A 26,164-nucleotide genomic window follows, 5' to 3' on the forward strand; every position below is an offset into this window, starting at 1 on the left:
TGCAGCACGAACTCCGGCTGCTGCTGCTGTTTCAGCTGACACAGCTGGAATAGCAAATGCATCGTATGTGTGTGTATGTGTGTATATGTGTATGTATGTATATATATGTGTGCATGTGTATATTTGTGTGTGAATATTTGCATGTGTATGTGTATATTTGTATGTATGTGTATCTGTGTGAAAATTTATGTATGTATACGTGTATTTATGTATGTATATGTGTATGTGTGTTTGTGTATGTGTATGTATGGATATGTGTATGTATGTATGGATGTGTGTATTTGTATGCGTGAGTATCTGTATGTATATGTGCATTTATATATGTATGTATATGTGTTTGTACCTATGTATGTATATGTGTATGTGTGTATGTGTACGTATGTATGGATATGTGTATGTATGTATGGATGTGTGTATGTATGTATGGATGTGTGTATGTATGTGTATATTTGTATACGTGTGTATCTGTGTGTGTAGCTCTATATGTGTAAAACGTGCGTATGTATCTATGGATATGTGCATGCATATGTTTGTATGTGTGTGCTATGGGGCTTTTTTGTAGATCTGTGGAACTTTGACGTTCGGCTGAATGTTCAGCAGCAGCAGCAGCAGCAGCAGCAGCAGCAGCAGCAGCAGCAGCAGCAGCAGCAGCAAACTCGCGATGCGGCAGCAGAGGCTCCAAGTACAGCGCGAAGGCTTCCGCCGTTGCAGCTGCGTGAGGCGCAGCATCAGCAGCATCAGCAGGAGCAGCAGCAATACGGCAGAGGCTTAACGCAGCAGCAAGGGGGAACTGCTGCTGCTGCTGCTGCTGCTGCTGCTGCTGCTGCTGCTGCTGCTGCATCACCGCTGCTGACGACAGTCGCAGCTCCCATGAAACGGAAGCAAGCAAATGCTGTCGAGCTAGCAGCTGCAGCAAGCAACAAAGAGCTGATGTACTTTGCTTGGCTAGCTTCCCAGCTGCCGAATGTGAAGGGGATCACGTACGATGCTGCCTCTGCAGCGTGGACTGTGCAGCTCAGCTCCTCAGATCTACCGCAGCAGTCACAAATCCAGCAGCAGCAACAGAAGCAGCAGCGAGAGGGGGAAGACGTGGGTGCGGCGAAACTCGCAGGCAGCAGCTCCCCTGCAGCGTCGTCTGTCACTGTGTCGTCTGCAACAGGTGCATCATCGAGCAATAGCAGCAGCAACTGCAGCAACGCGCAGTCTTTTAGTGTTGCTGTATACGGATTTGAGGGGGCTTGGCAGCGTGCATGCGCCATGAAAAAGGCAGCAGCAGCAGCAGCAGGACGGACTGACGTCGTTGCTGCAGTTCAAGCGGCTGCGGATGCTGCTGCAGCACTGTATGCGCATGCAGATCTCTCGGCAGAAGCAGCACAGAGCAGCAGCTATCCCCCCGGCTTGGCAGCAGCAGTGGACAGGGTAGTTACAGCAAGCGACCTCGCCACGAGGGCAGCAGCAGCAGCAGCAGCAGCAGCAGCAGCGGCGCGCATGCACAGCAGCTCTCTGCGGTAGCCGATGGCGAGGATGCAGCAGCAGCGACGCTTAGAAAGTCTTCGCCGATGGAGATGGCTGGTGCTTTGCAGCAGCCTTCTCCATTCGCGCAGCCTCCAGCAGCAGCAGCAGCAGCGGCTGCTGCTGCTGCTGCTGCTGGCGGTAGTTTCTTCGGATCCTTCCTCCCTGCTGCTGCAGAGCAGCAGCAACGAGCAGCAGCCGCTGCAGCAGCAGCCGCTGCAGCAGCAGCAGCGCAGCAGCAGCAGCGTTTCGCAGCAGCAGCTGCTGCGGGGCAGCAGCTGTCGTTCAGTGTGCGTCAGCAGCTGCAGCAGCAGCAACTGCTCTTGCTGCAGCAACAGTTACAGCAGCAACAGGCGCTGCTGCAAAAGCAGCAGCAGCAGCTGCGATCCCCACAAGAAGCAATCGCAGCGGGGGGAGTTAAGGGAACACAGAAGGATTTGCAGCAGCAGCAGCAGCAGCAGTTGCGGCAGCACCAGCCTTGGCTGATGCTGTCGCCAAATGCTTTCGCTGCCTCTCCCCAGCAGCAGTTGCTGCTGCACCCGTTGCTTCAGCTGCAGCAGCAGCACATGCTGCAGCAGCAACATATGCTGCGGCAGCAGCAGCACATGCTGCAGCAGCAAAACATGCTACGGCAGCAGCAGTGGAGGCAACAGCAGATCCTGCAGCAGCAGCAGCAGTCTGTACAGCAGCAGCAGTCTGTACAGCAGCAGCAGTCTGTACAGCAGGGGCAAGACTCCGCTCAATCCTAGATGCAGATGAATTGGCAGCAGCAGCAGTAGCAGCACTTAGCGTGAGACTAAGAAGTGGTGTGTTGCCGAGCAGCATGGCACGAGCACAGAACGACCACGCGAGAGATTTCTGCACTGCTCTGTCTCTCTCTCTCGTCCTTTTCTTTTGTCGATCTTTGAAAGCGCAACTGCTTATGCCACTGCATGTAAAACACGCCTTTCTCGTGAGGGATGGTGGTAATTTGTCTAGGCATGCAGCGGCAGGCTGGCAGCGAGAGAAGCAAGCTCCTCGAGAGGGCATATATGTGCAAGTTTCTCGAGAAAGTGCACATATATATGCGTGCATGCAGTCAAGTAGTGTGGCTCCTGTGGTGTTTAGCGGGGAGTCATTGTGCAGCAGCTACGTCTGCCACGCGCGATTCTAGCCAAGTGTCTGGAGAGATTCTAGCGGTGGGTGGCTGTGCCAATAGCAGACGCATGCATGGGCTTTCGTCTTGCGTTCTGGCAGCAGCAACGAAGCGGCAACTGGATTCACGCAACGAGTCGATCAATGGCAGCGTTTAGATTGCCACTGCATGCCTCTAGGGCCCTACATTGCAGCAGCCACAGACACGTCGCAGAACCAGACATTTGTGGTGTATGTACACACACACTTACACACACAATAAATCTCGAGAGGCAGCCGCAGGCACGCGGAGCTGCTGCGCTGTCAACACACCCCAGCATCGTCGAACTGCCAACGCAGCAGCACTTACTCGATGTTTCTCTGAACGTCGGTAAAGCCCATGGCATGCAACTGCTGCAGCTGAAATGAATATCGCTGCTCTGGTGTCTGCTGCTGCTGCTGCTGCTGCTGCTGCTGCACCTGTTGCTGTTGCTGAACTTGCTGCTGCTGCTGCATCTGCATGAGAGATGCGGCTGCTGCTGCTGCTGCTGTTGCGAAGGCCCCTATTCCTGGAGAATCCGATGGTGGGGTTGTTGTTGCTGCGGATTCAGCAGCAGCATTCTGCGGGGTGAAGGCGGCAATAAAGCCGTCGAGCTCACGCAGCTGCTGCTGCAGCTGTTGGTGGACCCTTTCTTCGCTTTCCACATCGTACAAGGAGAAGTAGAGGAAATTTTCTGTCGTTGCGTGCTCCTGCTCGCCGTCGTCGGCTGTTGCTGGAGCTGGCTTGAACCCTATGAGCGCCAGTGCCTCTCTTCCACCTTGGATCCGCAAGACTTTGGAGCGGAGAATTTCATTCGACAAGTCGAGGCGGAGATGCTTCTGCTGCAGCTCGCTTTTCGGCTTATTGATATTGTTGATGAGCGTTTTGATCGCGAGCAGGAAGACGCGTTTGCTGCTGCTCACGATCGTTTGCGATGTGCAAACGTTGCGCAACACCTCTCCGAAGGGAGAAGGGGTGGCAGCAGCCTGCAGTCGCTCCTCTCGCAGCTGCCGATCAGTGCGCGTCTGCTGATTTCGCAGCTGAGCAGCAGTCCAGAGGGTTGACTGACCAGCAGCCATGGCGGCTTGTTGCTGCTGTTGCTGCTGCTGCTGCAGCATGGGCAGTAGCATGCGACCCACTGGAGTTTCCGCGATCTCTTGAACCTGATTCGTTATGTATTGCGGAAGGCTTTTGCCGAGCAGAAACTGGCAAAATTCTGCGCGAACAGCGCCGCAAGAGGAGCGTGCGAGCAGCGGCAGCCATCGGAGCTCTTGAAAGCAGCCAGCGAGGCTTGCTCGGCTGGCGGCAAACAAAGGCGCTCACGCAGCGTTGGTTGCGCCGTGCGAAGAGCGAAACGCAGACGCGTTCATGACGGGAAAACAGAGGCTAACCTTGGGTAAAGTGATTGCAGTTGTTGTGCAGCAAGTCATAGGTGTCTGCCGTAAAACGCGGCGAAACCTCGTTGACGAAGCTGAGCAATTCCCACAAACACCCCAGTCGTGCAGGCACGCAATGCGCATACAGCAGACACCGCAACACGGAGGCAGCGGTGGTGCTTGCAGCTCAAGCCGCACGTCCCTACCGCCGAATCTCCTCCAGTGTCTTTGTGGTGGTGCCGAGAGTCTCGATTTTCGAAGGTTTCATTTGGAAATTCGCTTCAATTTCCCACGGAACCATGGCTATGATGCCCCCGCCTGCAGCAGTCACAGTTCACACGCCGACACCCCTGCCCGATGAGTGGCTCTGCCAGCATGGGAAACGAGGAATCTTGCACAATTATAAAATAAGAACGCACCGTAGAAGTACTCGAGCTCATTAATCTGAATTCCGCTGTGCCAGACGCCTTCAATGGGGCGACCCAACAGCATCGAGCCGAAGCGGGAAGCCCTGTACGTACACCGCAGCACACCATGCAACAAAGCGGCCGCGCTAGACTTCCCCCCGCCAGCCGGCAGTCCTTTTGGAAAGCTTATCTTCACTTCTGAACCGTAAGGCTCACATTCCTCTGCTGATATCGTAAACCCTCAGAATCACGGGAGTGCTGCCGCCGCCGCTCGCCATCCTGGCTGCTAGGACTAAGACTTGCTGCTGGCGTTCTGCCGAGTGCCACAGATGAATGCCGTAGATGCTGCTTCCGTTCGCGATGACGCGACTTGAACTGCCGCCGTTGCTGCCGGCTCTGCTGCGGTGCTGGAGGTCTGATGGGAGATAGGCAGCCGCAAGTGTTGCTGCTGGGCGCTGTGCAGCCGCTGCAAGTGCCCAGCTGCGGCCCCTAAATGCGTGGGTGGAAGAGTTTTAAAGAATTAACGAGGATTTTCATCGGGGCTGCGCTGACAGGAGGAGCAGGCAGCCCGCTTGTTTCGCTGTTACAGCCGCTGCAGCAGCGCACTGATGGTCGGCGGCGCATGCAATGTTGAGGCAGCTTTTTCCACTTGGCCAGTTGTCTTCACTGGTGGTAGGAGGAATAATGCAACGCTTCCCGCTAAAATACAGGATCTCCATGGATGCGTGCGTCGCATATGTTCATACATCCCACAGAGCAGGAAGTGCACGGCGCCAGAGCTCCTCATGGCTGCGTTGTGTAGCAGCAGCAGATTGAAGACAGCCGCGCGAGTCGCACACTCACACACACACACACGCGACTTGGTCACGCTGCTTGGACCTCTACACAGTAGAACTGTTCGATTACTGCAGCACAATTAGCTGCCTCTTCTGTCGCGAACTGCTCTCTGCGCAACACAAGTGCAGCAGAAACGACAACAGCAGCATGTGCCTGTTGGCATCCATTTTAGAATTCGTGCTCCTGGCGCTGCTTCTTTCAGTACTGCTGCTGTTGCTGCCAATTCTTCTCATTTTCCCGCTGCTTATTGCCATGTGAGTCTCACACACAGCGCCAGTCTCTGCAATCCCATGCACGCCCAAGCCTTCCGTTCAAGTCGACAGCTTCCCTCCCTGCAAGCGCAGCAGCCGCAAGAATGGCAGATGCACCAGAAGCCGCAGCCGCTGCAAGTGAGAACTCGCTGCTGACGCCGTCGTCGCCACATCACCCACCCTCTTTCTCCGAGACAGACTTCAAGCAGACTGATGACGCCTGCAGCAGGCGCAGCAGCAGCAGCAACAGCCTGCAGCAACACAGCCCATGCAGCATCAGCGTGCCGCTCTTCAGTCCCCGCAGCAGCGACGGCAGCGGCAGAAGCCGAAATCTTGGCAGCAGCAAGAGCAGCAGCAGCAAGAGCAGCGGCAGCGGCAGCAGGTCGGATAGCAGGGAGCTGGCGAGCAGCAGCAGAAGCAGCGCTTTCGAGCAACCTCAGCAGCATGACGAGCAGCGACTCCTACATGCATTGGATGAAGCTGAACGACTTGCAAGCCACACGCTAGACGCCATGCAAGAGAAGCACGACACGCCGCTGCAAGAAGGCGTTTCCGAGCATGGAAGACACCAGTGGCTGCCACCCCTGCAGCCTTCATGGAATCTTCTCGCGCATTTCCGCGCGCTTCGCAACTTCAAAGGCAAGGGTTTCAAAATGGAGAGGGTTTTATTTCATTGCATTCATTTTATTCGTTTCAAGTTTTGCTGCCTCATGCATCATATGCGGTGCCTGTATGGACACTTGTTGTGTGGGCGCGTTTCAAGAGAAGACATGACTTCGGCGCGCGTGTGTAGAGGGTGGTGCATGTATGCATGCATAAATGCGTGCATAAATGCATACATGCATGCATAAATGCATACATGCATGTATTCTTTCATACGAAGCAGCCGCTAATCGTGAGCGCTCGTGCTGATCGCTGAGAAGGCATTTCCGAAGGATGCGTTAGAATATTCAGGATGTGGGATGCAATTTTTGCAGTTCGCGTTCATTTGACGGCAGTAGGAGAGGCTCCACGCCTGCGGCTTAGCGGCTTCATCGTGGATGGAGGCGAGCGCTTCGATGCCATCATCTCATTTTTGCAACGCGCGCTCAAGAGGAAAACGATAGTGGGCAACTGTTTGCTTATTCAGAAGTGTCATCATTGAAGGAGAAAAGGGGAAACTGGAAAAAGAGACAGTTGTTGCTGCGTCCGTGCAACTGTGCAAGTGCTGTCAACTCCCCTGCTGGCGGCAGCCGCACTTTGCAGCTGCCAGCATTGCGATGATACAACGCGAGCTCTTGCTCGCAGCGGTAGCCACTCTGCTGCTGCAGTAGCTGTTACCCCTCCTTCTCCCCTCTTGATTAGTTGGTGGTGATGTTTGCTGCCTCGGAAGCAGCGTCGTTGCCTGTATGCCAGGGTGCTCCTCTTGCCGCTGTCAAGAGTAACTCGCATGCTTTGAATTAGCGGAGCACGCATCGTCTTTCTCCCTGTTGCTGTCTGTGTGTGCGTTGCAGCACGTCTACTTGAATAGCTCCTTCAAACCGCAGCCGAACGAATATATAGCGGATCTCTATCAAGTCAGCTCTCCTGAGAATCTTTGAACCCAACCTGGTTTTCTCGAACCCTCGAAAAAAACTCTTGAACGAAGCTTAGCCATTAAGTCTTCTTGTGCGCCATGCGCCTGCTGCAGAAATTCGCCGTAGGCAACCGGCTGCTCATTGCGTACAGCTACACGCCTGCCTTCTAAGCCGAGGCGGCAGCAGCGCAGATGCTGCAGCTTTTGCATGCGCACTGCTGCAGCTGCCAGGTGCTGCATTCGACGGCCTATATTAAGCGCCTTTCGAGCTAAGCAGACTCTACGAAGCACGCGCAAGCAATCCGCGTAAGAAAACACACCTACAAAAAGTTGCACACAGTTTCTCTAAAGCGCAACCGTCATCGCGCTCAGAAAGCTTTGCGGGCGGCAGCCACTGTACTGCCAGAGAGATAGGCACCGTCTGCAGCTCTTTCATGACGGCAAAGGGAGGATGTAGCTCCTTGTCTCCCCGCCGCAGCACTGTGAACGGCAAGAGCGTGATGCCTGCTGGAATGAGGTTGTTGCGTGGGTAGGCTTCTAGTTGTACGGTTCAAATAATCTAACTGCAGCGGCAGTATCTGCTGCACCTTTTGACTGCGCTTAAACCAGCCCCCACAGCACACCTCTGCGGGTTGTGACAGTCGAAATAGCATGCAGCGGCACCCAGGAAAACAACAATTCACGCACACACACACTACTGCCCCTTGCCGGCTAGACTCTCCGTCTTTTTCTAGGCTTTCTAGCGTTCAAACCACACGTAGGAAGCCTCGGGATGTGCGTCAGCTTCGTGACTTCAATCTTGTGCGAATGAAGTGCTCTAACCACGTCTGCTATCCTGCTGATCCGCCGAAAGCGGACCGACGTCGCAAAGACACCCAGACGCTTCATCTTTCGAGCAACGTTTTCACCGATCCGAAAGGCGCATGCGGACGACTGTTGGGCGCTTTTCCGCATGCCAACATTGCCTGAGCACATATATATATACATATATATATATATATACATATACATATATATATATATACATGCACAGAGGCAGGCAGACATGCACATTCATACCCAGGCACATATACATACATACGCACAGGCACACCTACATATACATGCACACTTACACATACACTTGCACAAATCCATGTACCTATAGACTTCCGCATCCATACATACATAGACATAGATGTATACTTCATACTTATACACATAGATCCATACACAAATACACATCGATACATGCACATACACCCGCACATCGATCGAGGCAGAGCCGTACAAAGCCCTTCCACCAAACACGCCGGAAACTTGCCTCAGCACTTGATGGTTCAAATGCTGAAAAATGGAAGCTTCTGAGCTTCCCACGCCAAAAAACCGCTTGTTCTCGCGGTAGGCGGCGATTGCGTCATTGAAACAGTGAAGATTCTGGAAAGTCATGGATGCATTCTTGCGACAAAACGTCATCCGCCGCCAATTCGTTTTTCGCTACCCAGGGAGACTCTCTCTGCCCGTCGAAGTCTGGTGTCGCATGCATGGTGTCTGCGAGGCACTAACCTGCAAAGGAAGCAAAGACAGTCCTATTGCCGTTGCTGGTATTCAGGAGAACGCAGTGCACATTGTTTTTGGACGAAGTGACGCAGAGGCTGAAGGTGTCTGTTGGCTCGAAGATCCTCTTGTTGCGGTTTCTGTCAACATTGTGAAACTCTTCCTTATTGCCAAACAGCTGGAAGCGCCGCAAGTGCCCCTGAAAGGCGCGTCGCTCTTTTCGACTGAGCTGCTGCTTCTGCTGACCACTGCCAAGTCTGCCTGCAGCTGAGGCAGCCGCTTTCCTTGAGCTGGAAGCTGCTGCGGCTGAAGGCAGCGGTCGAGAACTTGCGGCTGCGGCTGCTGTGGCTGCCGCAGCTCGTGAAGAAACAACCTTGCACGAGAGCGCTTGATGGTGGGCATGCGTTTGCAGAGCCACGCTGCGCTTCAGGCTGTTTTCGTAGGCACTCTTGATGCTGCCGAGAGCCGCTGCAGCCGCAGGGGATAGGCTGCCCCTCCTTGCAGAGGTTGCTGCTGCTGCTGCTGCTGCTGACGCCGCCTCTACTGCAGCTTCGCCCTCTGGAGCCAACGAGGACGAGGAGAAGAACAGCTGCTGCCGCCTTCCTCGGAGGCGCAGGAAGCGGAGAGGAGGGGCCGAAGACACTGCATGCCTGCAAGTCGCCGTTGCTGCTGCTGTGCCTGCTGCTGCTGCTGCGGAAGCGCTGTCGAGGCTGAAGCTGCTAGGAAATCCCCGCGATCTTCCCGTGGACGAACAACAAGTCGGCGTCGCTGTTGCTGCCGCTGCTGGAGCCACGCGCCAGAAGGCGCAAGACGGTAGGCGTGTGCAGAGGAAAGGCAGCATTCGACGGCGGGAGGGAGAGCTGACTCGGCCGCATCTGCATGCATCTGCGCGCGCAGGGAAAATGGGGTTTTCCACTTGCCAGACCACCGCCTCCCTCGAAATAAAATGCGAGAAGCTGCTGAACTCGAAAAAATTCGCGCATCAGGAGGCACACGGCACCCCAAGCGCAATGAACAGTCCCACGGCTTCTGGGCAGCGCCAATGTCGAGACACGCGCGTCCACCAGTGCGCCTTTGTGCAGCGTAATAGTTCACGTTTTTCGCTTTTATGATGACTTGTCAGACGATGCGCCGCGAAGGCGGAGGCTTGTCACTCTGCTCTCAAGCGCAGTAAATCCCCGAGAGCCGAGGCAGGCACTCAGAGCCAGTAGATTTTCGCGGGGAAACAAGCCGAAGCTAGGCTGACGGCTTTTTTGCCAGCACACGCTGCGCTATATCTGAGGAGTGCTGCAGTATGCACCGACTCACACCCTCGGGGAGTCCGTTCACTTCGCACGGTTGCTGCAAGAGGTCGCGGCATCGATGCGTCGGCTGCCTGCGGCATGAATAATTGCGTCTGCAAAGTCTGGAAAACTGCAGCTTCCATGGGTGTACACAAATTCCGAGGGAATATGAAAGTCGGAGGCAGCGTGCTCATGCACCGTTGCAGCTGTCTGTCTACCGCTCGCGCCACTGTGTGGCGTCGCGAGGCTTTTGAACTGGCCTAGCTCCGCTTTAGCACTTGCCCCCCTCTCCCCGCCCACTGGTTGAGTTCAGCGAAAAACTAGGGAAGAATAGACGCACTGCTGTGGTGCTCGTGTGTCTTATCAGCACTGCAGAGCGCCACTAGCTTGGAACGAAGAGGCGCAACGCTGTGAAACGCGCGCTTGCTACGGGCTGCGTGCAACTGGTCGCTCACCCCCGACCTGCATAGAGGAAGCGGCTGCCTCACTCCTCACGTTGGGATCTGTGAGGGTTGCGGGAAGGGGAGAGGTACAGGAAGTTTTTTCGGAAACTCCAAACCGGCGTTAATTATGCTTTCATTGAATATGACGCGCCAAGTTCCTCCCTACAGAGAGCGCGAAGAAGCGTTCCATGTGGTGCGTGCACGCCGAGCAGAGCATGAACACAGGTCCATGTCTTTCCTCCGTAAATGTTTGACTCCATGTGATGACGCCCCATGGAGGATCAGCAGGAAAGCCGCCTCTTCAAGCCTCTACGGCAGAGGGCGGGTGGTTAAAAGAGACTCGCAGCGCCTTCAAATAGTCTAAAGCGCTTCCGAAGCCGCTTTTTCTGCAGTTCACCGACGGACTGCCGGCAGTCTGTCCGTCGAGCCACGGCGGGGTGTGCCAGCGCTGCTGCAGATGGCGAGGAGCTGCCTTGGGAGCTGCTCGTTCCGTCGTCCTCTTTTTAACGATAAAAACTAATCTCGCTTTCGCTAACTATGCCTAAAACATAGACCGCAGCGCTGCTCGCTGATCAAAGGCGCTCGCGCGGTGCGCCCACACCTGGCGGCAAGGCAAGCGTGGCTGAACTATCTGACAGCAAAAAAGCTCGGTGCCGTGCAACCAGCCATCTTGAGAGGCTTCGTGGTAGCAGCAGCTCACGTGTAGATGCACGAGGTGCGTCACTGAACTGCAGGGGCTGCTCTCTGAGAGGCTGACGAGCAAAATCTGCGCACCAGCCGCGACAAGAAGGCAAGGCTCGGGGAGGCGCACTGACTAGAAGAGCTAAGCGACTACTTCGCGCTTCAGGATTTCGTACTCCGGCTCTTCTTGCTCTGATTCGCTGCCTTCAGGAAGGAGCTGCTGTTGCCGCTCCTGCTGCAACAACCAGTAAGGACAAGTTTCATCCGAGGAGTACTTGCAGGATTCCTTGTAGAAGGCGGTAGCTCGCACGTTGCAGCGCAAGACGGTGCACATGATCTTTTTCAGGTGTATGGGCAGCAGCGCCTCTGGTGTTGCTCGTGCCGCCTCCGAAGCATCCCCTGCCGCTGAGGCGACTTCCTTGACTTTATGCGCTTTGCAGTCGAAGCGCAAGTGCTGCAGCTTTGCGTTCAGTTTTCTCACAGACACTTCAAGCAGAAGCATCAAACGCCGGCCCACTGAACGAGATTGGTAGGCGCTCTGAAAACACCAGACATCAGAAATCCTGAGACGTTTCTAAGCAACAAGCGCAAGAGAAGAACCCGTGCTTCTGGCAGAAACCTCATAGACGTCCAAAACACCACACACAGAGAGAGAGAGAGAAAGCGAGGAGAGCTGTACACTCTCAGTCCTCAAAGCCTCCATCCGAATTCCGCAAACGCCAAACTCCTCTCCACAGTCGCCAAGCTTCGAACCCTAAAGTTTTGCCTTACTTTGGTTTGCAACTCGTACAGGTAGACTACCGGCTGGCTTTCTTCAACTTCAAAACGAAAATGTAGAAAAGCAACTAGCGGGAGTTTTACGGCTTCCCCTACTGCACACAAACACATGCACACACACACACAAATACATACAAATCCACACACACACATACACACATACAAATCCACACACACATACAAATCCACACACACATACAAATCCACACACACATACAAATCCAACATGGTGAACCTCCGCAGCTCTTGCGGGTACTCTGCCGTTTCGCAATCGAGACAGCAAACGAAAGCGTATCCAGACGGCAAGGCGTACGCGTTGCGGCGCTGCCTTGAAAGATGATCCAGAACTGCGCGTCTGGGTGCCTGAGCTCGTCCTCCTTCTTTTCATCCTCCCATCCAACCCCCAGAAAACGGCTTTGCTTGTACATGAGCTCCATGTTTTCCTTTGTTAGAGCGAACAGACGTTGCAGAAGGCCCTCGCCATAGCCGCTTTCCGGCTGCTGCAGGCCTGTGCTGCCGCACTCGAACACAACGCATTCCAATTCGTCCATGCAGCCTTTCCTACAGACGAAAGAAGTCTGCCCTCGCTCGAGAAGAGGCAGCCTGAGAGTCGCTTGCTGCACTGCCGCCTTCGCAGCAGCTTCTGCCGCGTCCTGCAGCAGCCGCTTCAGCTTCTTCTCCTTCGCGTGGCTCTGCGCTTTTGCACCCAGCAACCTCGCGTCTTTGGAGCCATGGCTGCGGGGGGAGCTCCCCATGAGCGGATGACTCGGCATCGCTGCGCTTGTGGCTGAAATTCGCCCCTTTATTTGTATCTGTGCGTGTTCGTGCGTCTGTGCAGCTAAATCTCCCTGCGCTGGTGCAGTCAGAATTCAGGAGCTGCAACGGACTGCGTCGGGACCGCACCGGATGACGAACCTGAGGCTCTCCCTTTCGACGTAGCGTCGACAGCAAATTTCGAGGCACCAGACACACAGCAAGCCAGAAAAAGCCGGCGGAAACGGCACCTTTTGAAGCCCGGCTCCCCCGGTGCAACAACAACCCCACCCGCCGATGAACCGTTCAAGGGTTTCGGGGGCTCAAGTGTTAGGTCTGAGCTCGGCGTATCGGTCAAATACAAAAACTGCGGCGCTTTCTAATTAACATTCAAAAAAAACCAGGCTGCCGGCCTCCTAAAGCCTTAGCCATTGGTTCAGTCGCTTGAGCCGTGCGCGACGGATAGCAGAGGAGCCGATGCGGCTGCGTTACCCCTCACAGAGTTCAAAGGCCTCCTCGATAGCCTAGACGTCGAAGAACAGAAGCATGTAGGCAGCGGAGTTGCTCAGAATTTACGGCTGAAAGGCCTTCTGTTCAGGCAGTACAAAGTGTGCCCTCGAGAATCGATGCTGCTGCGACGTGGAAGGGCCCTTTCGTGTACATGCAGCCCGAAGGCATGCGGATATTTTTGGCGCTGAACTCCTTCTTCTCGGCGTTCCTTCCTTCGAATTCTCAGCGTCTCCGCCTTTTTTAGCGCTCAGGTCTAGGTATCTCTCGGAAGGAGGGGTTAGGGTGGCAGGCTGCTCGCGTCAGGCAGCTCGCGGGAATGCGACGGGCAGCGGCGCGCAATTGCGAGGGCCTCTCTAGCAGCAGCTCTGTCGAGAGAATACCAAAGCCATACAGCAGAGCGGCGGCTGAAGATCAGCTGAGCAGGAGGCGCAGCAAGAGTTAATCCGTTGCGCCAGGCGCAGCGGCACCCGCCGGCACAGCTTCTGCACAACTGCAGGCGTACAACTGCCTCCCCTTTTTTTCTGCAACAGCCACCCAAACGACAACGAGCGAGGCTATGGGAAACAGGAAGAAGCGTCGGGGCCTGGGCTCTGTGCTGTCTGCACTGAAAAAAACAGAAGCGTCGCACCTCAAGCGCTCAGTTGCAGAATCTGAAATCCACTCTAAAGAGCCTTCAGCGAGCCAACAGCCCGAAATAGCCGACCTTCCCGAGGCTGTCGCATTGGACTGCGAAATGGTCGGCTGTGGAGATGACGGCAGAATCTCGGTACTGGGTACGACGCCCTCCTTTTCGCACACACACACCCCTTTTTTAACCCCAAAAAGGCGCGTTCTAAGCCTTCCCCTAGGATTCTCAGCGTCTCAGTGGCTACCTTCGAGAGTCATTGGCTCCTAAGACTTCGCCTACGGCGACGGTGTGTATGAAGAGGGCCTATGCATTGGAATGTGTCGTGCGTGCGTCGTGACACCCCTACGCTCTGGAGTGCATGTATTGTGGATATGCATGTTCTTGCTGCTGCAGCCCAAGTGGCGCTCGTCAACGAAAAGGGGGAAACGCTAGTGAACGAGCTCGTCAAACCACAGCTGCCCGTTACCGACCTCAGAGCGCACATCACCGGTAATTGCACACCAGCAAGCGCCTAGAAAATCACCTCTCTATCGCGAGAAAGGGGCACTGCAAGAGCCGCGCGCACTGCCGAAGAGAACAAGGCAGTCGTGTCATTCGCTTCTTCTTGAGCGGTAGACGAAAACCTGTTCGCAAGTTGCGGGCTAGGCACCGCCTGCGTGTGAGTGAGTGGGTGTGCTTGCTTGCTCGCTTGTGCGCGTAAACGGAGAAGGAAATTTCGAGTGCTTTCGGCGCTGGGATGTGGTGGCTTCAGGCTTAGATTTGTGGTCGCTAGAGAATCGCGGGATATCTTTTTCTGCGGCTCGGAGTTTGATTCAGTCGAAGATCAAGGGCAAGATTCTCGTTGGTCATGCGATTCACCATGACTTGCAGGTATTCCTCAGAGGGCGAGCGCTGGAGCTCGCAGAGCGCACGCAAGCGGCGCATTCCCTGCCGCGCCGACAGTAGCAACCTGCCGCGCGTCGAGACGAGGCTGCTGGCTGCCACACGAACTCCCGCTGCGCGCCGTCTCTGGCTGAGCCTCCTGTGCAGGAAGGCAGAATCGCTGCCGCTGCCGCTGCCACTCTGGCGCGCGTTCGGGTGTAGCCTGCCGCGTGTTTTCTGGGCTCAGTAGCCGCCGCTGCGTGTGTAGTGCTGCGAGGCTTTTTGCGCAGGTGTTGAATTTAACGCATCCGCTGCACTTGCTGCGAGACACCAGCAAGTACCGCCCTCTACGCCCTCCCTTTCTGCGCCCTCTGGCTTCTCCCTCTCTGCGGCTGCTCGTGAAATACCACTTGAAACGCGACATTCAGACGGGGAAACACGACCCCGCCGAAGACGCACGAGAAACGATGAACCTGTACTCCCTCGTGAGAGAGCAGTGGGAAAGGCGCTTCGCGGCGGCTGCGCGCGACACTGCTGCTGCAGCGAGCGCCTCCCCAGAAGAAGAGGCTTCGGCTGTTCCCGATGAAGGCGCCTCCCTCCTGCCGCTCGAGGGCGAAGAAGAGGGCTCGCGTGGCGGCGCGCAGCGCTCGCAGCAGCAACGCGAGACACCGCCACCCCAGCTTGTGCTGCATCGGGGAGCCAGGAAGAAGCGGAAGCGGCGAGAACCGCATGAATACTATCTAGACTAAGTGCACTGCTCAGGGTGGGCTTCTAAGGGAAAGGCAGGAGAGCGGAGGAGGGGAGAAACAAGAGGCCGAGGGCTTTTTTTCTCGCCTTAACCCTGCGTTTGCATGCATGCATGCTTGCATGCGTGCATGCAGGCGTGCATGTGTACATATAGCGGCGTGGCATCAAGTCTTTTTACGCAGAGCTCGCTAAACGCACTGTGCTGCGGCATTTTCCCCCCCCAAACTCGCAAGACGCGACTGCGCCGTGTGCAGCACTAGCTAGCCAGTCTTCGCTATTGGTGGCAACGACTTAATCCACGAAAGGCGAAGGGAGGCTTGCCTCCCGCAGCTTCGCCAATAGCGCCATGAACAAAAGCAAAACGCCGCCTCACTGCTAGCCACCAAAAGCCGTTACTGGCCAGCTCGCACGGGTATGTACCCCGCCGCATACAGCACGAGTCTACTCGCCGCTACAGCGCGAGCTTGACTCTTCTACTGCAGCTGATGCGTCTTAACAACGCTGCAGCCCTAAGGGTGGCGTTCCTGCATCCCTGCGGGCAGGTGCACCAGCGTGTGTTTGCCGCGCAAAGAGCAACTCGCTGCTGCCGCAACTCGGCGAGCGCATGGAGGCTTCCACGCCTGTTGCATCTGTTGGTGCAAGTATTCGCAGTAGCAGGGATGCGGGGAGGAAAGCGGGAAGGAGGGAGGAAAGGCAGCTGCTGCCAGCTGCAGGAAGGAGGCGAACTCGAGCGGCACGCGCCGCTCAGGCGTATTGAGTGTCTGGCGTGGCGATGTACGGCTTGTGCTTCGCGGGAAGTCTGTCTTCGGCAAACGCGTAGCCTTTCTGCAGCTTGTCTTGATCCCATCTACGCAAACAAGCACAAACATTGCCATGCAAGCGACACCACTATGCATGCACAGGAGGGAGGCGCGCCTTAAGAAGGTTCAAAATCGAAGAGCGGTCAGGTGGGCGGGCAGGTGGGGTGTACGAACAGCGCGCAGTCCGTACTTGCACTGACGCCACTCTTGAAACCACTTGACGCATTTTGTGCTTGCTGTCTCCGGATCCTGCACACATATACAAGTGCACAACTCTTAAGTCTGCACATGGCTTTAAACGCATGCCCCTAATTAAGAAGTGTTCTTGTCGCAAGCCATGAATGATGGCGTGCGCGAGAGAGAGGGCTACGCAGCAGAGTCTCTTGACGCCCAGTCTCTCTCCTCTCTGAGCTGTGCGGTGCGGCGCCAAGACAGACGCACTCGGTGTGCCTGGTGCTCGCGCAGACACTTGAATTCCTCGAGTTGCAAGTACTTGCAAGCGTCTTGGGGTTCTGCAGTTTCCAGCGTTTGCTTGAAAAGGGAGACGTCGGCAGCGACTTGCTGGGGAGTCAGCGCCTTGTGAAGGCGGCGAGGATCGTACAGGCCATAATTGTACGCCAAGTGGCGCTCCCAAGCGCTGCTGTAGGGGGGGAGTGACCCCTCGACGTCGACAGTCGCTGACGCAGGCACAGGCTGCTCCTCCGCAGCCACTGCAGCCGCTGCCGCCGCTGCTGCTGCCGTCGCTACACCGCCTCCGAGAACCTTCAAGCCCAAAAAGTCGGACGCTGCAGCGAGGGGATCCGACGCTGCCTGCTGCTGCTGCTGCTGGAGCTCGTCGCGACCACGCTGCTGCTGCTGCTGGCAAGCAGCGGGAGGCGCAGACGGTCCCAACAACGGTCTAGATCGCAGCCAGTACATCTTTTCACATCGGGTGTAGAGTGGGAATTGAGGATTCAAATACGCAGCCGAGCTGGAAGGCGGACTTGCACTGCGCCGATGTGCCCTCCACCAGCGCGCATGCAGCTTCTGCCCCGTTGGCGAGGGTTCATGCACCATGGAGTGCAAGTTCGCGGCTGGAGCGCCTAGACAGTGCGCTTTATGATTGAAACGCAATGAGGCGTTGTTTTTTCGATGCAGAAACGGGGGGAGGGGCGGTTCTGACTTTGTGCGTGGCCGTTGGCGGTAGGCGTGTGGCGCACGGTGTCAGTGCTGGGGGGAGACAGCAGAGAGAGTGGCGGCAACTTGCCTGATTTCTGCAGAGCGTTAACCGAGAGGATTTCCAAAATTAATTCGCAAGCGTCCCACATGTCCAATGATCCTTGCTTTCGGCGGTTCGGCGGAAGCCGACTGCTTGCCTGTAGAGTGGCGATGATTCTGCGGCGCGCTTGTCGGCGTGGCTTCCTGCAGGGGCACACACATAGGCGTAGTGGTGCACTTCTGCTGTGTGCTTGAGACGCGCTGCAGTCGTAGAGAGCGTCTTGCTCTTGGGAGAGGGAAATAGAGAGAGGCTTGCAGCCAACAACACACGCGAGCGGCCATGCACGTACGCCCACTGTTGCCGATATTCTCTTCATTGATCCCTAGTCACTCCAATTGTTTGCAACCAAGGATTAGTGAAGAAATTTTATCACGCACTGGTTCGTGTGCGTTCCGACACCTTGGCGGGAGTAGCGGAAACGCGATACACAAAAAGACGTCATGTTCCTCGGCGCAGCCACGCTCTACGCTACGTGCAACTAACTGCGAATGCTCCGCATGCTGACAGAGTGCAGCTACGCGCACACTGGCGGCTCCTCACCGCTCATGTCGGTAAATGTGAGGGGCGGAGGCAGGAGAGTTCTTACGGGAAACACGCGCTACCCCATGACCGATTCTGTGCCTAAATTCGAAGTGTCTCCCTACTTAGCTCAAGCTGCAAATCTGCGATTTGGCTTTTGCAAATCTGGCACAGTGGCACTAGGAGAGTTGCCTAAGGCATCTTGCTGGTTTGGGGTTCAATGCGGGGATATATATGTATATATATATATGCATCCCTACTGTCGGTTGCAGCTCAGCGCGCGTGCGCGCAAATATGATGCCTGTCTGTAAGCTCAAAGAACGCGGCTTGAGTTTTCGAAATCCCTCGTGCTTTTGGAGGCAGTTTTTTCACTCACACACAGGCGACAGTTGCCCTATAAAGACCCCTCAGACTCCGCCTACGAGGATGAAATCAGCTTCGAGCAAGTGACAAGTACAAAGATGGGGTGTATAAGCCTACTCAGAAAACAGTTTGCAGACGCCAGAAAGTTATCAAAGCACCTGTGCCTCTCGGCGAGAGGTCGAACTAGCCGCACCGGCGACGCAGTCTTGCAACACGCAGCTGCACCACAGGCAGAAGCAGCAAAAAGAAACGATGCCTTGAACGAAGGGAAGCGGCGACAAAGGTAGCAGCTGCACAGCTAGGCGCGGCGCCAAGAGCGGCCGTTTCACGCAGCAGCCACTGCACCTCCTGCAAGAGCATATTCCTCATTCTGGGGAGCCGTCGGCGGAGATCCCCAGCAATCTGCAGAGACGCAGCAAACGGTTCGGAACTGAAGTCTTCATCGCGCGCCTTGGAGAAGTCTGGAGCCAAGATTTAAGCATGCATTTTGCGTCTCTAGAACCGAGGAGCCCAAAAACATCTACAGAGAGAAAGAGAGAGAGAAACAAGCAGACAAACAGACTGCTCGTCAGGGAAGGCTGAGGCTTGTGGCTTTTTACTTCTTGCAGAACTGTAGGTAGTTGACTTGATCTCCTGGTCCTGCTATCTTTTCCAAAGCGAAATTCACTTCCTGAGGATTCAAACCCTCTCCGAATTGGGTAAGCGCGTGTCGAAGCTGCTGTTTAGTGATATAGCCAGACGAGGAAGGATCCCACAAGGCAAAGGCAGACGCCAGTTCCTCAGCAACGTCTTCAGGGTGAGCTGCCGATGCGCAGAAGGCTGTAAAGGCTTCTAGAGTTACGTCGCCACCGTTGACAGAAGCATAAAAGGCTGCTATTTCCTCCTCGCTCGCAGAGATTCCCTGCAACACGAATACATATATGCATGTATATACATTAATATGCGCAAACACTTAACTGCCCCTTAATCGAAGGCGCCAGCAATACGATACGCATGCTGCTAAATAAAAATCCACACATTAGCCTGCCAAGATGCCAACAGGCATCCTCTGCCAGACAACACTGGGCAACAAACCTCCCGAAAAGTCACATACACCTTGGCGACGGCAGCAGCACACGCGCCAGGCTACCCGCCACAGCAACGCAAAGATATCTGCATATATACATAGATATGTCTGTGTTTGTATAGGAATATATGTATTTCGACCTCTATATCCATACGCATATATATATATATGTATGTGCATATGTATTAATCCATATAGCTATATGTACACATTGATAGATAGATGTACCTCTATCCACATACATCTACAGAAACATATGTATATATATATATGCCTGTGTTTGTATAGGAATATATGTATTTTGACCTCTATATCCATACGCATATATATATATATATGTATTAATCCATATAGCTATATGTACACATTGATAGATAGTTGTACCTCTATCCACATATATCTATAGATACATACATATATATATATATATATATGCGTGTGTTTGTATAGGAATATATGTATTTCGACCTCTACATCCATACGCACATATATATATATATATATATATATGTATTAATCCATATAGCTATATGTACACATTGATAGATAGATGTACCTCTATTCACATATATCTATAGATACATATATGTGTATGCGCACCATCTTTCTGCTCAAGGCAACAGCCGTTATGACATCGAGCGTTCCTTGAGTTCCCTGCGCGACGGGAAAAGACAGCGGCGGCACAGAAAAAGCATGGGGAAGCTTCGATTACGAAAAGGGGAGGGGGACGGAGAGGGCAGCTGCAGGGTGTGTGGGGTGTCTCCAGATCAGCGACGAAGGGTGGACTGCATGGGGAGCAGAATGCAGCGCTTTCACCCACCGCCAAATTCTCAAAGGCTTGTCTGAGAGGTTTCTCAACTGCCTGCACAAAGACACCGCAAACACACAGTCAGGAGGGAATTCAGATTTCCAAGGCTGGCGTTTGCGCGAGGAAAAGCGGAGGCTAATGGGTAGCGGGGGGTACCTAGATGGCTGCGTTTGCCTCTTACAGGTTTGTCTACGGTGGGTTCTTTGGCTACGACCATTTCTTGTGGAGCCTGCACCGCAAGGAATACACCAGAGACACTGACTCTTCTTTCTTCTTGCGCATTTCTTGGCTGTCTCCACGAGGAGAAGAAAGCCGCCGCTGGCTCTCTGCATGCAGGAAGCGAGCGGAAGAAAAGGCAGAAACAGGGGAAAGGAGGAGGCTCTAGCCGATATGAGGAGCCTCAAGCCTCTTCTGAGCGCTGCCTCTCGCTCCGAGAGGGCTCCCTTTGCCTATGCAGCGGAGGAAGAGGCGCAACAATTTGGCAGCGTCGAGAAATTGCACGTGGCTGTTCGCAAGAAGAGCAGCCGAAGACGGGGGAGGGAGTTACCATCTCGGGGGAGGGCATGCGTTGAGGGGTGGAAGCCAGCATAGCTCCCTCATGAGCCTTCATGTATGCCACGATCTGCAGCACCGCACAAGGCTGCATGTAATAGGAGGCTTGCCAGCTCTGCTAGACCGCTTCCTCATCTTCCGCCCCCTTATCCCTGCTGCCTCCAGTTGGTCATGTCTCGAAAGTGCAGGCAGCCTTTGCGGCGAGCGCTTACCAGTTGCGCCAACCGTTTGATTCGCAGCGCTTCGTCTTTGCCTTCTTTGCACCTTTCCTTCAGTCGATGATACTCCTGGGCAGTTCGCCGCAAGAGATTGCGTTGCTGCAGAGCATCACAAACGCAGCAAGCATCGCGAGGACTGACTTCCAGTCTGAGGCAAGGCTCTAGAAGAAGCGTCCTCATCCGCCTTCCTCCCTCAGGAGGCGTCAGCTGCCTGCCATCCTCGCATTCTCTTGGAGGGTCGAATTCAAGCAGACGAAGACGCACCTGCTTAAGCAGCTCTAAATGGTGCCTATTAGAGGCTGCTGTCTTCTTGAGGTTTTGCTCTGTTGCCATCTGCTTCTCCTTGGCAGCGAAAATCTCGCGCTCCTTAGCCTTTAGAGCTGCCTGAACCCTCTTAGCCTCGCTCTCTATGCGAGACTTGAAGTACGACTCTCTCTCTACCTGTTGCTCCTTGGTTTTCTGATAATAGAGACATACGAAACAGAGGCAGACGTGCTCGGGGAGGGGGCGGTTGCAGAAAGCGAGACTCTGAGGACCAGCCTGATGCATCCTTATGTAGACATGAAACACGTACAGGAGGCAGATGCGCGATGCGGCAGACTGCAGGCAGGAAGAAACAACAAAAAGCGGTGAACACAGAAACTGCGCAAGCGCGAGGTGGCATTTGCTGGTCCTTACAATTGCCGTATCGTAAAAGTGATCTCGCTCCTTGACTAAATCGCTCAAGTAATTCCTGCAAACAACAAAAAGCCAAACCTTGCAATCCTACGAGGTGGCTCCTAGCTCGTGTCTCGACATCGCCGAGTTCAGCAGGCACACGCCCCTGCTGAAACACGAAACGCCATTCAATGGGTTTGTTGAGGCATTCCATATGAATATGTCTATGCGGATAAACATACACAGATATCTACAAACATAGGCTTAGACTCGTCTTACTTGTAAATAGTAACTTCACTGCGGGCGAGAGCTTCCCGCGCTTTGGATCGCTTGTAAGACTCGATGGCAGCAAGCTTTACATTCTGGAGGAAAATAGCGTACATACAAAAAGCGAATAGGTGTGTGTGTCTCCCTCGAAATACATAAGTTCATGCATACAGAGTATATTGTAGAGACTCCTCTGTAGAGCCTCAATGCAACCCGCTGTCGCCGTGGGTAATAGTGCACATCAAGGGAGAAGAAAGCCTACTCCTAAATGCTCGCAAGCCAACGCAAGCTTCTCCAAACGAATGAGAGCTTCCGTCAAACTGCCCTCGTCCATCTTTTGATCCATAGACTTGAGACGCCTGCGCAGCGTCTCCCAACGCACAATTCTGAGAGATCGCCGTCTCCGATATATTTCGCCGCAAACGTATTGAGCAGCGGCAAGAACTAGTTCTATGCAAAGCAAAAAAGCTGCACTCACCCCCCTTCTCTCTTTCCCCGCTTTCCCCCCCCCCCGCTTGCTGCTGCTCTTGCTACCGCTGCATGCGTTTCCTCCCATGAGAGCCTACGTATCTCCACTTTCCCTTCCCTGCACGCGCTGTTTTCCGCCCGAGACACCCCCTCTTTGCGTGAGACGATTTCTTACTGCGTTTCCCTCGTAGGCACCGCTTTCGCTTTTGCAGCCTCGTAGTGTCTAGACACTCTCATATGTTTCTTTTGGTGGGCAGCCCTAAGCAGTCAAGCCATCAACGCCAAGTACACACACACTATGCACACGCACATGCAAAGGCGCTAAGCATCGAACTCTGGTGTAGAAACATGCAACTTGGAATGCGGTTGCGCACTCTCCGATAAAGCCTTGTCAAAACGCGCATAAACAAATCGCGGCGCATACGAATACTTACAGCGCTGCTTCCATCGCTTCCGCATGCTCTTTTGCAGCCTGAAGCTCGGCTGTAGTCGTTTCCAGTTCTTGCTGAGCTACCGTCACCTTGTATTCCATGCTTTTCAGAATCGCCAAATTGGATTGCAGCTCTTGCTACATGCCCACGACACAAATACACACACACACAAACATATATATATATATACATGTATGGATATGCGTATAAAAAAATAGTACTACGCATTTACGCACAAGCACACGTAGGCACATGCATAAAAGAGCACAGACACATACACACATGTACACACATATGCACATACACATAGACACACATATACATACACACACATAGACACATATACACACATAAACATACACAAATAAACATACGCACACACACAAGCACATTCATGAAGGCAGCTGAACGGAAGAAAGAGCTGCCCTGGGTGCACAGCGGCTCGGGGGAAATCAAGCGCTGTTGGCAACTGTCTGGTGGCGCTAGGATTCTGCGATGTTTTTTGGAGGTTTTTTCAATGGTACCTGGATTGCGTCGCGCTGCAAGTCCAGTTGCTCTTCGTTTTTCTTGAGTTTATCCATCATTTCCCGTTTAGCGCCTTCTGCAGCGGCAGCCTGTTTCTTTAAAAGCGCAAGCTCCTCTTTCTGCTTGCGCTGCACCTGCAGCAGCTGTCGATTTTCTACTTCCAAGCACCTGAAGCAGCACGCAGTAAGAGGGGGGATGCGTGCAGCACCAAGCTCTTGACGGAGGCGGCGCAATGAGAGAGAAACAACGAGAGAGAGAGAACGACAAAACGCGAAAAAGACGGAAACGCAAGCCGACCGGAGCACTGAGAGGCATACCTGACGTTTCGTGAGAGGTCATAGCCCACTTCGAATCGTCTGAAGCACACACTCCCGAACGACTCTGCGCACAGGCGCTTCTACTTGCAACTCGCCTCCAGCGCATGCGCGCTGTGTTCCCGAGCAACAGCCTCCCACAAACATGGTGCCTCCCTACACTCCACAGCGGTGTGCTTTTCCCTGCCGCGCACGCTGCTGCATGCGGCGCTTTTGGCAACACACGCACTGAACGAGACTCCGCACATTCCGATCTTTGCCTAGAGCGTCTTTCTCGAGAATCTGCTGCACTAGGACGCTGTCTGAGATCTCAGGTTGGAAGACTTCTTCTTTTGCCAAGCCGTCCTCCTCATCATCTGCCCCCCCCCACAGGCGCCTCTTGGAGGTACTCTTCACTTCTCCAAAGACAGCTTTCCGAATGTGCGCTGGACGGGGGGGCCCCCCCCCTGCGGGGGGGCCCCTCCTTGTGGGGGGGCCCTTACTCCCGTCCCGGGGGGGCCCCCCCCCTGCGTGGCAGACTTCCTGAGAACGAACGCCTTGGCGAAACTTTCGAAGCGCAAGATCAGAGGATCCTTCAAAGAGGATAAGGCGTCCAGAAGGAGACAACTCGCCTGTCATAGGTCCCACGACACGCCTGTGCAGCTGACTTCCCCACTCGCGCAAAGACGTCATTTGCTGAGGAACAGATGCACGGAGGCTACAAAGTTTGTCTGCACACGCTACGAGTTATTCTGCGTGGGGTGCGAAATCATGCTGCACAGAGGCTACAAAAACATGCTGCACAGAGGCAACAAAGATATGCTGCACAGAGGCTACAAAAACATGCTGCACAGAGGCTACAAAAACATGCTGCACAGAGGCAACAAAGATATGCTGCACAGAGGCTACGAAAACATGGTGCACAGAGACTACAAAAACATTCTGCACAGAGGCTACAAAAACATGCTGCACAGAGGCTACAAAAACATGCTGCACCGAGGCTACAAAAACATGGTGCACAGAGGCTACAAAGTTATTCTGAATACTCTAGAAAACTATTCTGCATCGTCTGCCAGCTGCCAGCTGCTGCAACCGCGTGGCTCTTGTTTCTCCCTGTCTCCCCCTGGGTTTCCCGCCTTGCCTAAGGAAGTTATTTGAGAGCCGCTGCTGCTGGATCTAGAGAAAAGTGAAGCGCTGATAGAGAGTATTACCCATTTAAGCAGCGCCAGGTGTGGAGGGAGTGTGTGTGGCAGTCCATCTTCCACGCACGTAGGCAAGCTGCTGCAAGGGGTTCTCTGGATGCATCTGCCCGCTGCCTCGAGAACGGAGGGATCAGAGGAACGCTGCCAGGGGGGCCCCTCGAAAGGAGTGCAAAAAAAATCGCAGGGAGAGCTTCTCTCAGGGGGTTCCCATCGCGGCGGAACGAATGCAGCGCGGCGATCGGCACGGTACACTTCCTCCAACATGCGCAGCCTGAGAACGCACCCCCACTCCCGAAGAATGGATCAGTGAGGGTTCTGGATAAGCATCGAAGAGAAAAAGAGAGAGACAGAGAGAGAGAGTTAGAGGGGTTCAGAGAGCAGGAGAAAGAAAGAAAGAAAGAGACAGTGAGAGAGAGTTAGAGGGGTTCAGAGAGCAGGAGAAAGAAAGAAAGAGAAAAAAGAAAAAAAAAGAGAAAGAAAGAGAGAGACAGAGATAGAGAGTTAGAGGGGTTCAGAGAGCAGGAGAAAGAAAGAAAGAGAAAAAAGAGAAAGAAAGAGAGAGACAGAGATAGAGAGTTAGAGGGGTTCAGAGAGCAGGAGAAAGAAAGAAAGAGAGAGAAAAAAGAGAAAGAAAGAGAGAGAGACTTAGAGGGGTGCAGAGAGAAGGAGAAAGAAAGAAAGAAAGAGGAAGAGAGAGGACGTTAGACACCAAGAAAGAGAAAGAAAGAGCGAGAGAGACAGAGAGAGAGGACGTTAGACACCAAGAAAGAGAGAGAGAAAAGAGAAAGAAAGGGAGAGAGATAGACTGCTGCTGCTGAGCGGCCGTCTCGTTCCCCCTTCCCCTCTATTTCTTCGATTTCTTTGCCCACTTCCTTCCCTTCCACGCGCTTTTTCAGCTTGACACACGCGCAGTGCCCATTCGTGCCTTCTTGCAACAGACGGCAGTGCAAGAAGACGCAAAGAGTCGCAGCAGCACGCCGCATGCAGACTGCGCGAAGCCGTCAAGGCGGCTGGCTAACCTGGTAAGAGATGCCTCATGAATGTCTGTCTTTGAGGCGCGAGGGCATTGATGGCGGAGATCGGCGTCAATATTCTGAAGAGGAAACTTCTCATAGCGCATCATTCACGACCCCTAAGAATTCTGCACAGTGGCTGGGGTTGGCAGCCGTGAGAAAGAAGAGAGGGAAGAAGGCAAGGCAGCGGGGAGGGGAGAGGCTTTGCTTGCAGAAAGTGCTGGTCAAAGAAGGTCGCCAGGAAGCGCGCTCTCGCGAGAAAGCTGTTTAAAGCGATTAAGCGGAGACGCACAAGCATTCTTCCAAAAATCGCGGCAAACCCACCATGCGGAAAAGTGCCTTTAGAGCCTTTTCCTCCGAAGGCGTATCCATCAAGGCGCTGTCTTCGCTCCCCACTGCCGCTGCCACTACGGA

General features: G+C 54.2%; 4 protein-coding genes across 4 annotated transcripts; 1 reads left to right on the top strand and 3 right to left on the bottom strand.

The window, feature by feature from the left end:
- Window positions 1-2,771: 2,771 nt before the first annotated feature.
- Window positions 2,772-3,795, bottom strand: LOC113146502 (regulatory protein zeste-like). Its single transcript, XM_026334015.1, has 2 exons — window positions 2,996-3,795; window positions 2,772-2,829 (listed from the first exon to the last, which is right to left on the bottom strand). The coding sequence occupies exons 1-2, from the start codon at window positions 3,793-3,795 to the stop codon at window positions 2,772-2,774; spliced, it is 858 nt and encodes a 285-aa protein (XP_026189800.1).
- A 1,845-nt stretch (window positions 3,796-5,640) lies between these two features.
- LOC34623891 lies at window positions 5,641-14,217 on the top strand. The gene is made up of 5 exons (XM_026333995.1): window positions 5,641-5,754; window positions 5,879-5,918; window positions 9,093-9,103; window positions 13,628-13,817; window positions 14,096-14,217. Exons 1-5 carry the CDS (start codon window positions 5,641-5,643, stop codon window positions 14,215-14,217), a joined length of 477 nt encoding a protein of 158 aa, XP_026189780.1.
- A 1,837-nt stretch (window positions 14,218-16,054) lies between these two features.
- On the bottom strand, window positions 16,055-18,619 carry LOC113146503. The gene is made up of 4 exons (XM_026334016.1): window positions 18,583-18,619; window positions 16,552-16,991; window positions 16,301-16,359; window positions 16,055-16,157 (listed from the first exon to the last, which is right to left on the bottom strand). The coding sequence occupies exons 1-4, from the start codon at window positions 18,617-18,619 to the stop codon at window positions 16,055-16,057; spliced, it is 639 nt and encodes a 212-aa protein (XP_026189801.1).
- A 226-nt stretch (window positions 18,620-18,845) lies between these two features.
- Window positions 18,846-22,523, bottom strand: LOC34623890. Its single transcript, XM_026333996.1, has 8 exons — window positions 22,462-22,523; window positions 22,081-22,177; window positions 21,831-21,913; window positions 21,573-21,627; window positions 20,243-20,353; window positions 19,928-20,178; window positions 19,372-19,402; window positions 18,846-19,151 (listed from the first exon to the last, which is right to left on the bottom strand). Exons 1-8 carry the CDS (start codon window positions 22,521-22,523, stop codon window positions 18,846-18,848), a joined length of 996 nt encoding a protein of 331 aa, XP_026189781.1.
- Between the last annotated feature and the right edge of the window lie 3,641 nt (window positions 22,524-26,164).

The sequence above is a fragment of the Cyclospora cayetanensis genome, unplaced genomic scaffold (assembly GCF_002999335.1).
Source record: "Cyclospora cayetanensis isolate NF1_C8 unplaced genomic scaffold, CcayRef3 CcayRef3_contig_34, whole genome shotgun sequence".
Classification (NCBI taxonomy): Eukaryota; Apicomplexa; class Conoidasida; order Eucoccidiorida; family Eimeriidae; genus Cyclospora; species Cyclospora cayetanensis.